At 29.3% G+C, this 12,017-nt stretch overlaps 1 protein-coding gene across 1 annotated transcript; it reads left to right on the top strand.

Annotated features, from left to right (window-relative positions):
* The first annotated feature begins 868 nt into the window (after positions 1 to 868).
* LOC108690856 (uncharacterized protein DDB_G0287625-like) lies at positions 869 to 11,327 on the top strand. The gene is made up of 15 exons (XM_018198366.1): positions 869 to 953; positions 1,884 to 2,054; positions 5,982 to 6,067; positions 6,158 to 6,206; positions 6,306 to 6,420; positions 6,501 to 6,776; positions 6,862 to 7,091; positions 7,168 to 7,290; positions 7,411 to 7,516; positions 8,175 to 9,099; positions 9,447 to 9,962; positions 10,079 to 10,243; positions 10,654 to 10,842; positions 10,943 to 11,088; positions 11,221 to 11,327. The coding sequence occupies exons 2-15, from the start codon at positions 1,923 to 1,925 to the stop codon at positions 11,325 to 11,327; spliced, it is 3,165 nt and encodes a 1,054-aa protein (XP_018053855.1). The 5' UTR covers positions 869 to 953; positions 1,884 to 1,922.
* The last annotated feature ends 690 nt before the right edge of the window (positions 11,328 to 12,017 follow it).

Below are 12,017 nucleotides of genomic sequence, written 5' to 3'. Positions count from 1 at the left end.
TTAATAATATGTTTTTTAATATTTTAATTATTTGTGACATTACTTATAAATAATCGTATGCTTTTGCATCTGCAATAAACAGTGATCAATTAAATTTCCCATTACATTCACATATATATTAATATTCAATAAGTCAGTAAATGTAAAGTTAAGAAATTTTATTACTACTGTCTATAAAGTATTACTTTATTAAAAATTATTATTTTTATTATTGTTATGCATTTCTTAATCGTAAAAAAATTTCGGACTTTCTTAAAATGTTTCCCATTCAAATTCTTTTCTTTAGAAATTCAACAATACCATTCACCTACAGAATATACCCATTCAGTAGCATGACTGGCAAATTTTATTCATACATTTAAAATGGGCAGCCAAAAATCATTTTTTTGACTTTTTAAAATAAAAATTTAGGAATGGGCATCAGTGGCATCATTTGTGACCAATCAGAAAAGTCGAGGTCAGTCATTCAGACAAAACGTAAATACTATTGAAACTCAGGTTCGAAAATCTACCCTATCTTCGCGGGAAAAACTTCGGGGAGAAAAAACTGCGCGCGCATGAGCATAGGAGGGTGTGAGTGATCATCGAATACGAAATACACTACAGACTCCAGACTCCAGATTCGTGAGAGTTGCGCGCGTGTACGGACGTCGGTCGCAGTAGTGTGCATCGTGCAGTGGTACTATACATATGCCGAGTACGCGTGGTGTGAACGAAGCTTGTAGCAGTAAAGAGACTTCGACTCGAGACTAGTCGTCGCAAACGTGGTAGTCACGTGTACGCGTATTCCCGTTGAAACTACCGATCGAAATTTGCTCGTCGTATCAAGCAGCAGATTCTTCTCCGCGAACAGTGTCGACTTGTGCTGTGTTGCGATATATTACGCGAACGCGGTGTTATTCGAGCACCGAGTTCCTACTGAATATTACTGGGATAACCGCGACTCCGGCGAGGTTCGTAGCACTTACTATCTGACACGCGTTACCGCGCGGTGTTAATTCATCAATTGGGATGACGTAGGGAAGCATCGAAACCCGGCGCGAAATCACGTTCCAAGTAATCCGACGTAATCACAGAGAATAGCGTTCTCGCGGAACGTCACCCGCCGTTCTTCGGAGGCGTGGTGGCTGACGCGGCGTGGGCAAGCATGGCTAGCCGGCTCTTCTGTCTCCCCTCCCCTCTTCTCTCTTTCTCTCTCTCTTTCTCTCCGGTCTCTCCTTTCACTCATTTCGCGAATACATAGACACGTTCGCGCCCACTACGGGCGCGTGTACGCGTGCGTATACGACGTGTCTCTCTTTCTCTCCGCCGTGCAGACGTAAAGAGAGAGACGCTCTCCTTCCAATTTCCATGTGTAGACTTCAAGAAGGTATCCTCGGAACAGCCACGCGTTCCCTCCATCCATCCGGAATATTATCGGACGCGTTGAGTTCTCGACAGTCGCGTCGTGCAAGTTCGTCACAGTGTGTGTCGTCATTGCGAATTTATTTTCTGTTTTCGCGATAGAATAACGGTATCACGGACGATCGGTAATCTCTGCCACCACAGCTGGTTCGATCCGTTCCACGGCACAGTGGTTCGTCGGCGCGGCGAACTGACCGCAACGTGGATGCGATTCACATTGTGAAATCCGCGTCACCCTCGAACAGCCCCGTGTACGTGCACATGATCATCTATCGTTCGTATAAAGCCACATAAAGCACATTCCCATCGAATGTCAAGTCCTTAAGCCGCACACGTGCGTTCCCGTCACACTCCCTTACCCCTCGGTGTAACATAACCTAGAATAAAGCCGCGTGGCTTAGCGTGCCAGTGCGATCGAAGTTGCATCGCGTCAGCCGTCTGCTCAGTCAGTATTTTTCAGTGTATCATTTGTACCGCAGGTAACGTGAAGTGACAAGTGCCAAACAACGATTTGAACGATGGAAGGTGAAAAACGATGGTGGAATCATATGATGGAGATAGAAACTGGAAATCGTATGATAGGAAATGAATACGATACGTTTCCCAAGGAATTATTTCCTGATTATCCGTTCTTAATAGACGAGGACGAGGTAAATTTCTTATATACTTATATATATATATACTTGAACAACGTGCTTATGAATGCTACTAATAACGTTAAGAAAAAAAATGATTTCGTTTATCATGATAATTTTAATCTTATTATCAAGAAATGGAGTTAGTTTCTCATTCTAAATATCGTCTGGCGGAATTTTGCAAAAAAAAGCTATAACGTTATTCGTAACAATTCTTTCTTGAAAAGAATTACTATATTTCTGAAAATAATTTTTAATTTTTTTTAATTACTATATGTTTGAAAATAACTCCTACATTTTTCATAATTACTATATTTTTTAAAATAATTGTTACCTCTTGCAAAAAAACTGTTATAATGTTATTTGTAATAAGATTAGTCTTGAAAATAATTATTATATTTTTAAAAATAATTATTACATTTTTTAAAACTATTTTTAAATAATTTTTTTAATCATTTTTAAAATTATTTTTTTGGAAAATAAGAAATTCTGTTTCCATATTCATTTATTACACTTTGATTTAAAATTTAAATAGACATTCATTTATTTTAGCATGATGTTTTTGCATTTAATTTTGTATAATTGCACGTCGAATAAATTAATTATACATATGATAATTAATATTTTCTGATTTGTATACGGAAGTCGAGAAACAATAAATTATTTATTTATATCTTAAGATTCATTTAATCATATAAGCTTGATAAAAAATATTTTTTATTGATCAATATTCATTTCTACCAATGGAAATTAACTTTAATCTTGATTTAATTTACTGTTTATCTTTTTCTTAGAATTAAAAAATAAAAAATAAAAAAAAATAAAAAGTAATTGAAATTAAAGTTCATTTTACATTGAAAGAAATGGACTAAGTAAAGTATCATTTATTGATGATTGTTTTAGCATTTTTATTAATACTTATCATTAGATATATGTTCTTTTTAACTTCTGATATAAAGTTTCCTAAACATCGAAATAAGATCGGAAATAAACTTAATAATAATGACAATTAAGAAACTTTTGTTCGAAATTTGCAAAAGTTGCGTTGCATTGCCTACTTTATTCAACACGAAGATTCAATTACTTTTCTTTTTTTTAACACTCTTAACTTTTGAAATTGTCTAATTTGAAATAAGAAAAAAATCTCTTTTAAATAATTATAATAAAAATATTAAATTATAAAATAAATAATATCATTTTTTTCATCATTTTTAAATTTTTTGCACTCGCTTCGTTTAAAAGTTTGAATAATTTTTAAAAATATTTTTTTATAAATCAACATTTATCAAGATAAAAAGATGCAATATTCTATTGATAAAATGAAAATTATTTTAATTGCCCGTAATTTCTTTGATTGCTTATTTAAAATTATTTATAGAATTATTTAAAATATATTTTAAATTTATAGAAGAAAATGTTATTTTTCTTTAAGCTTATGTGCTAAATAATTTGTCGGGATGAATTCAATGAAGCATATAAAATTCATTCAGGTTTCTTCTTATCTAAATAGTATCTAGATATAATTAAAAACATATTTTTAAAGATTTCAATAGTAAAGAAAGTGAAGGTTCTCGGTGAAAGTTGTTAAAATCTAGAACATAAAAGGAAAAACCTTTGGAAAAGAACTGATACCTAAATAAAGTTCCTATTTTATCTGACAATATCATGAAAAATTGTAAAGCCTACAAAAGTATAAAACGAAAAGGAATTCGTAAATATAGATAAAATTTTTAGGTTCCCATTCTTTTTTATTCATGTATAGATTCTTTTGTAGAACTACATTTCATTAATTTTAATTCATGCACTAAGCAGTATTCAAACTTTTAAAAATGATTTCCATTATGCTATTTTTATTCTTTCAACAATAATTTTCTGAAATATTTTTTTATGAGATTATATACATCTAAAAGGTAAAAAAAATATATGTAATATTAATATTTGTAAACTTCTTCTAACAAATATTAAAATTGTATTTAAGTAAGATTTAAAATGCTAATAGCATTGAATTAAAAATTTAATTTGGAAAGAATATTATTTCAATTTGTTTGTGCTGCAAAGTAAAAGTAATTGGCGCGCAATCAAATATCTGAGATAAAAATTATTTAAATGTACATAGATATTTTATTCCAACACCTTTTGAACAGCGTTTCTCGTACTGATTTATTCGCATAAGCGGTCTTGTATTCTAAGTTTAATATTGTGAATTTGTAAATCTTGATAAAAAAGAATATATATACATTTAAATAGACAATAATGTAAAATTTATTTTAAAAATGTGAATAAAAGATAAATAGATTGCAAGGTATAAACTTATCTGTGTAATATTTCTTCTATAGATTATGTTTTTAGGAATGCGCGCGTTTTGCTGCAAATTATATTAACTGACCATATGTTTAAGAAAGAAGCGCTTGCATTCTTTCTTTTACAAAAATAGAAATGCTCATTTTTTTGTCACTGGGTATACAATGCCGATTATATTCAAAATTCTGGAAAAGCCATCGTAAGATCAAAGAGACAAAAAAACACATTCATTTTATACATTTCTGTTTCTTTCTCTTTCAGCTTTAAAAAAGAAAGGGGAGATTCTTAAGCTTCGCATAAGTGTTAGTGCAATCAAGCATAAATGATTAGAATTCAGAATTGACATGCAGGTATAAGATCTTTGTGTTTTTTTTGTCTCTTTGAACCTTAATAATTTTCCGTTATTTTTGAGAAATTTAAAACGAGAATTTCTAGACTAATTATAATTTGAAAAAATATATTAAATCGATTGTGTGTTTAAGGCAAATCGTTTTAATAGCATAAAATAAATTTCATCTAATGTAAAACTTTTAAAAACTGTCTAAAGAGAATTTCGATTCTTATTAGATTTGAATTAAGATCATGTAACATAGGTAATTCTCTGAATTAAAACTATGCTGAAATAGAACAGACATAATAGAAATACGGAATTATTTTTGTGTCTCAATATATTTTAATTCATGGAATTGTTTACTATGTCGCGACATAATTTTAAATTCTTAAAAAAAAAAATCTTAATTTTTTTCAGGATATCCAGTCTTACATGTCCTTAAATCCTAGAATTATCCTGGAATTTAACATATCCTACAAAAATGCTGGAAAACTCTTATTTTTCCATGTCGATTAATTTTCATTACTTAATTAATTTTTATTGTGATTCACACCATTATATTATTATGTTAAATACAAACCATATAATCATATTGCACGAATTGATGAAAATTAATTAAATAATGAAAATTAATTAAATAATGAAAATCGATGGATATAAATTCTGGAAAAACTATAGGATTTTTATTGAAATTATTCTTGAATTAAGTAGCCAAATTTTATTGGACACCATGATTTCGAATTTCTGCACATTTCTAGTAAAAAAGTTATTGAAAAAACAATTTTGGAGTAATTTCACATTAGTTTGCCAATCACGAACAAATTAGATTTATTTAGTCTCAATCGATATATTATGGTTTGCATATTTCGAAACAAGTTGATTTTTCGTTTGCACATTTTTAATTAAAAAATTATTAACAATTAAATATATATATACACATATATAAAGAAAAGGAAATAACTCATTAAAAGATGTGAAATTATAATATCAAATAATAACAAAATCTTTGCAACACATTTTCCGGTAAAGTCATATTTTTTATGTTTAGATTCGTTTTTCTTTGAAATTACCGAGTACTCTAGTTTTTAAATATCTTTAGAAATGAATAGATTATGATTTTATCATTTAATTTTAAAAAATTTTATTAAATATTATAATTATTTTATTAAAAATGCAAAAACATTTACTTCTTAAAACTATGATTAAACATAAAAACGTATTTACAAAAATGCCAATTGAAATACAGCTAAATGAAAAAAAATATGATTATTTCTTTATTAATAAATATTTATTTGCATAAAAAATTTCAGAATTCACGGCTGATGGATATAATTGACAATATTTCAGCAGAGGATTTAAACGCAGTGTACAATTCCATTTGTAATAATCAAGAAAAGTAAGTATACCATTTTTATTCAAAAATGTTATATATATAATAATTGTAACAAATGTACAACATGTAAATACATTTAATTATTTTTTTTAGTAACGAAACAACTATGCTTGTAGAAGATCTGCTTGCAACCTCGCTACAGGTTGGAAGTTTTTCTTTATAATTAATAAATACTGTATATGAATTCCATTGTTTAAGAATTACACAATATAATTATAAAATTCTTTTCTCCGATCTGCAGTCATTATCTCACGAGGATTACTTAACGACACCTAGCAAAAACATATATATGTATGATGATATGATTGAAATAAATAAGAAACCTAGTGAATTAAAAGAAGAAAAACAAGAAATTGGTTTGTAATAATTGTTTGTAATAATTTTTTTATCAATTTTGATAAAGAAAATAAAACATTTTTCTTTAATATTTTTAAAGGATCTGAAATATTTGGTAATGCAGTAAAAATGGAAATAGAGGATGAACAAGAAAAGGACGAAGTATTTAAGCCTCCAACAAGTAATACTCTGCCTATGTTGTCTTATGTAAAAAATAAAAATAAAGCAAACATCAAGACAAAAAATACAAAAGGGAAAAAGAAAATGAAAGAAGATATAATACCAATTAAAAATACAATAACAATTAAAAAAATTAAAGCAGAGGAGCAAGAAGATTGTGTAGATGTTGAAACGATACCACGAGATGAAATACCAAGTAAATTAAATCAATTTAGATTCATATCAAACTATTAAGTAAACATTAATATTGTAGCATTTTACTGAGATTTATTTTTTGTTAGTATTAGAAGCATACGATGCAAAGAGTTTGTTAGAAAAATTTGAGGCTTGCGAGAATCCAAATCCATGCAATAAATCGACCATTAAAAATGATCATACATATGACACTAGAACAAACAAAACATGTCAAATGATTCAAGAGTGCAACGCTAACATATCGGAGAAATCCGTTTCTCAAGCTTCCAATCAACAGCCTTCAATCTTATCTAAAAAAATAATCAATAAAACAAAGGTTATCTATTATTTTAATATTTTAATATTTTTTTAAGTAGATTAGTATATAATCTAATTATTTTATTGAACTTTAGCTGTCAGAATGTAGAAAAACTAGTCCGAAAATTGCTACGCTAAATATACAAAGTAATAAACGTAAGAGTACACGAATGCAAGACAGAGTTTCCTGTAACAAGATTTTGAAGATAGATTCTACAGTGAGTCCTTTCCTTAAGTATTATGACATGATTTGAATATGTATGTGCATTTATTTCTCATATCAACTATTATTGCAAAATGATATAAAATAATCCACTATTAATTATAACATTTTTTAGGTATCGGATGATATTAAAAGTAGAACAGTCAGTAGAACTTTAGTACAGTTGGATCACGATTATTGTAATAATGATAACTTTCGTGCCAAGAGCTACAATAGCAACAGTAAGTACGATAAGTAATAAAATGGATAGGGAAGAGTGGGAACAGTCGGGAAGATTGAACATTAAATCTCCCACCTTGAGTGGCGTCGCATAGGTCAAATGGATATGATTAGTAGATCTTTTTAAACCCTTTTTATAACTTTTATTTGAAACATTTTTTTCAAAAATGTTTTTCAAGATATTTTAGGGATCCAGAATTTTTCTTCCGAGTCATCATCAGTGTACAAAACCTCTGCTTATTTCTTAAGTCTTATAGAGAAGTATTGTGAATTCCATTATTATTATTATATATCCATTATTATTACTTTGCATTTACACAAAATTATATTCACAATAAAAAGTGGGTGTATTATGTATAATATGAGCTAATTTTCGGACGTGCTTCTTTAAGCTAAAAAATTTGAACGATCATTTATTTATAGTGGTTGGGAATCTTGAGCACTAGTTGATTAGGGAGGTTCGGGTATGCCCAAACCTAGGTCTGTTTGCTTGCCCTTTTTGCACTCAGTATCTTTGCACTCAGTTTCTTTTTTTCAACACTATTTTTGTTAACATTTTATTTAAGATTTTCCTAAAATATCCAAGGACCACTCTTCCCTAAGTAATAAAAATAGAAAATTATTCTAATTAATAACATTACAATATATCTATTATACTAGAAACAAAACATATATCTGTATTAAAATCGAGCCAAAATGAAAATCCGGATGGTCCCAATCAACACGAAAGACATCACAAAACTGATAATTCAAATGAACAATGCCATCTGGAGTTGGTCAATATATATAACGGAAATGGAAAACCAGCAGTCTTACAAAATGAAATCAAAGATAAGTGGCTTGAAAATGATCGTAAAGATTGTCAAAAAGAGACTTCTCTCAAACACTCTCACAACTTAAATTCATCTGTTAGAAAGATAAATATTTCAAATGCGTCTCCAACCATCAAACCTCTTCTCCTTTCTATTCGTTCACCTTTAGCTAGAAAAATCATTCTGCAATCACAAAAACATATATTACCTAAAACGAATAGTATACAAACGAGTCCTAAAACGCAATATATTTCCGTACTGAAGAATCCACCAAATGCATCACAATCACAGTTCTCAATAAATAATCCTAACAAAAATATGGTAACTATTATGAATAATTCAAATAATGAAATACAAAATATAATTGGACAAAATACTCAAAATACGGCACCACATGAAGAAGACAAGACATCTCGTGTTAAAATTAGTGTATTAGAATATCGAAAAAGAATACTGAACGATAAAACTCGTAATGACAAACCCATGATAATGAAAGAATCATCTCGAACTATACTAGTGGATATTTATCATGCTTCAACTATGAAATTACCACTCAGACCTGATCAAGAAATAAAGGATACATTTTACTGTCAGAGAGAAATTATGCCATGTTGGAAAAAAGAATCAGATATACAAGAAGAAAAAAATAAGCCAAAACCATCTACTCGCAATGTACAAACAGAAACGGACGAAAATATTTTTGAATATTTAAAATCAGTAGATGTTGAGGAGGAAGAGAGAGATGCGAAAATTATGGAAATAAACAAAAAAAGGTAAAGCATTAAATTATTATTATTAATATTATTAATATTACTATTAAAATTTATCGGATTTCATGATGAAAACCTTCTTATTCGAATATTTCATATATCAAAACCATTTGTTCCAATAATGCAAATAATTTAGTAAAAAAAAATTTTTTTATAATTTGTTCAATGTGATGATATTATGAATAATTGCACATACGTTTTAAAAAAAATCTTTCGAAAAGATCCTGATCAGTTTTAATATTTAGTTCTTAAAATATTTGATCCTTTTTCTTGAAAGAAGTCATCGTGAAATCCTACGAAAACTTTTGCATTCTAATTACATTATAATCATTTGTACAATATCACAATAGGGAGGAAAATACAACAAATAAAAAACAGAAATCCTGCGAAAGAGTCTCTCACAGTTTGAGTCGATCTAGCTCAAAAAGCAGAAGGTGTACAACAAGCGAAAGCAATAGCAGGAGTAGAAGCAGTAGTAGGAGTAAGAGTAGAGACAGAAGAAGTAGGAGCAAAAGTCAAAATCGAAGCAGAAGGAGAAGTAGAAGCAAGACAAGAAATAGGAACAGAAGCAGAAGTGTTTGTACAAGCACAAGCAAAAGCAGAAGTAGCAGCAAAAACAAGAGTAGCAGTAGGAGTAGAAGTAGAAGTAGGAGTAGATCTCGAGTAGATCGACGTAGCAGCCGACGAACAATAAGTCATCGCACGCGACGTAGCTCTGTCACCTCAACAAGCAGTTGGTCGTCTCCCGCATCTATTTCAATGAGATCAAAGCATTCGTATTCACGTTCTAGCTCTCGATCCGACATCCGATCTAGATCTAGATCCAGATCTAGATCTCCCGAACAGTTTTATTCTAAACGATCAAGGTATATAACCAATTCATTCCAATCAGAATTATATGTATAATAAATAAAATCGATAATAGACTAGCTTGCAAACAAGATTAATTTGAATAAAATTCTTATAAAAATTATGTCAATAGATCTCCCTCGACTTCGAATCTTCGAAGAAATAAATGGTCTAATAAACGAAGAAAGGATAGTAGGGATCGTGAAAGAAGTTATGATAAATATGACAGACGCGAAAGAAGTTATGATAAATATGAGAAACGTTCCTTAGCCAATCGTCATGTCAATAGAAGTTATAGGTAAAACATGTTTTTCGAGATATAAAGATGCAATCTATTGATATTGAAACGAATATTCATTTAATAAATTTTTTACTATATAATTTACTATTCTACCCAATTCTAATTACCAATTTTAATCGTTTCACCTTATCATCTTATTAATTATCATCTTATTTTCACGATGTCTTAAGGTATAACTAATTAATATATATAATGTATAATTAAATAATTATATATATAATTATATTATGATTTAATACAAAATATTTATAAAATTTACATATTTACATATTTTCAAAAAATTAGAAAAAAATAAAGAACTTATATTTGGAAAATAAACTTTTCAATTATTGTTAAGATTAATAGATATATTTAATAAGATCTTCGATATATAGCTTTTCATCATTTTTATAATTTGTCTCTAGTAGATCACCGCTAGATTCTTATTCCGAGGCTTACGATGATTGGCACAACAGAAAAAAACAAAGAGAAATAGAAGAACGAAGAGTGGTATATGTAGGCCGTATAGACGAAGGAATTACCAAATCTGATCTACGTAAAAGATTTGAGATTTTTGGACCTGTTGAAGATATCAGTGTACATTTTCGTGAACATGGGTACGTATCTTCACTCATATTCACTTTATTATTTTTTTGTAATTATATTATTCTCATACTACAATTCCTACAATCTCTATAATCTGGGATATTATTTTAGCGAAAACTACGGTTTTGTCACTTTTGTATACAACAATGATGCTTATGAAGCCGTGGAACATGGTAATGACAATCCGTCTTTACCCGAATATACTCTATCTTTTGGAGGACGCAGAGCGTTTTGCAAATCCAAATACGCCGATCTTGGTAAGATAATTAATATAATTAATATATCATATATATATATATATATACATATGTATGTATGTATCAAAATTTTGTCTTCTTTATTTATTATATTATCTTTATATTTTCTTCACGATTATATTTTTTTGACAGACAATGTAGAAAATGGTGCCCCTAAGAGGAGATCTCATATAAATGAAGACATGTCCTATGATTATCTCTTAAAGTCAACAGCATATATGCTCAAAAGAAAAGTTTGACATACGTATTGTCTAATCGTTTTAAATTTAAACAATAGATTGATTGTTACTAAAGTAAATTTTTTAGAGAAAGAAACGCACCTGTATCAATGCTCATATACAGTGTGTTTCGGTGCTGCTCTTTTACTATAACAAATAGTAATTAGGAATATGCAAATTATAAATACATTAGGAACATTTGAAATTTTTAATTATCCAATGCTTTATTCAAATTTTTTAGTCTCATCAGATATTTGTTCCTCAGCTTGCCAAATCTTATCGAATTTTCTGAAAAAAAATGATATATTTTAATTTTCTCACTATATAATATCTCGTTATGTAAAATACGGATAATTGAAAATATTCAAGTTACAATCGCACTGAGCAGGTACCTGATCTTGTTGAATACAGAGAGTCTATATAGAAGAGAATCGCTAACTAATCACATGAGCAAAAATTATTTCAGCTAAGCAGAAAACCTATTTATTACTCCAGCAGATCTATTCTGTAACTCTTAACGCAAATTTCATTATCATTATAACGCTACTGCGCTTTTTTATGATGAAACAGCTGCGCAGCAGCGTTATGACAATGAAATTTGTGTAAAGAGTTATAGAATAGGCCTGCAGGCAATAAAAAAAGTTAGATGATTCTATTGGCGCCGTTCTCCCTTTAGTTGAAAATAAATAAACTCGATTCCTCACGCTATCT

This window comes from Atta colombica, unplaced genomic scaffold, assembly GCF_001594045.1.
Source record: "Atta colombica isolate Treedump-2 unplaced genomic scaffold, Acol1.0 scaffold38, whole genome shotgun sequence".
Lineage (NCBI taxonomy): Eukaryota > Metazoa > Arthropoda > Insecta > Hymenoptera > Formicidae > Atta > Atta colombica.
Note: the sequence above shows the minus strand (reverse complement) of the source record. Positions and strands in the feature narration are given on the sequence as shown.

What these genes read in the sequence shown, in the direction of transcription:
- LOC108690856 (XM_018198366.1), top strand. Translation starts at nt 1,923, where the DNA reads ATGGAAGGTGAAAAACGATGGTGGAATCATATGATGGAGATAGAAACT. An exon ending in TTTTATTCTAAACGATCAAG is followed by an intron (nt 9,963 to 10,078) that starts GTATATAACCAA and finishes TTATGTCAATAG; the next exon opens with ATCTCCCTCGACTTCGAATC. An exon ending in CATGTCAATAGAAGTTATAG is followed by an intron (nt 10,244 to 10,653) that starts GTAAAACATGTT and finishes TGTCTCTAGTAG; the next exon opens with ATCACCGCTAGATTCTTATT.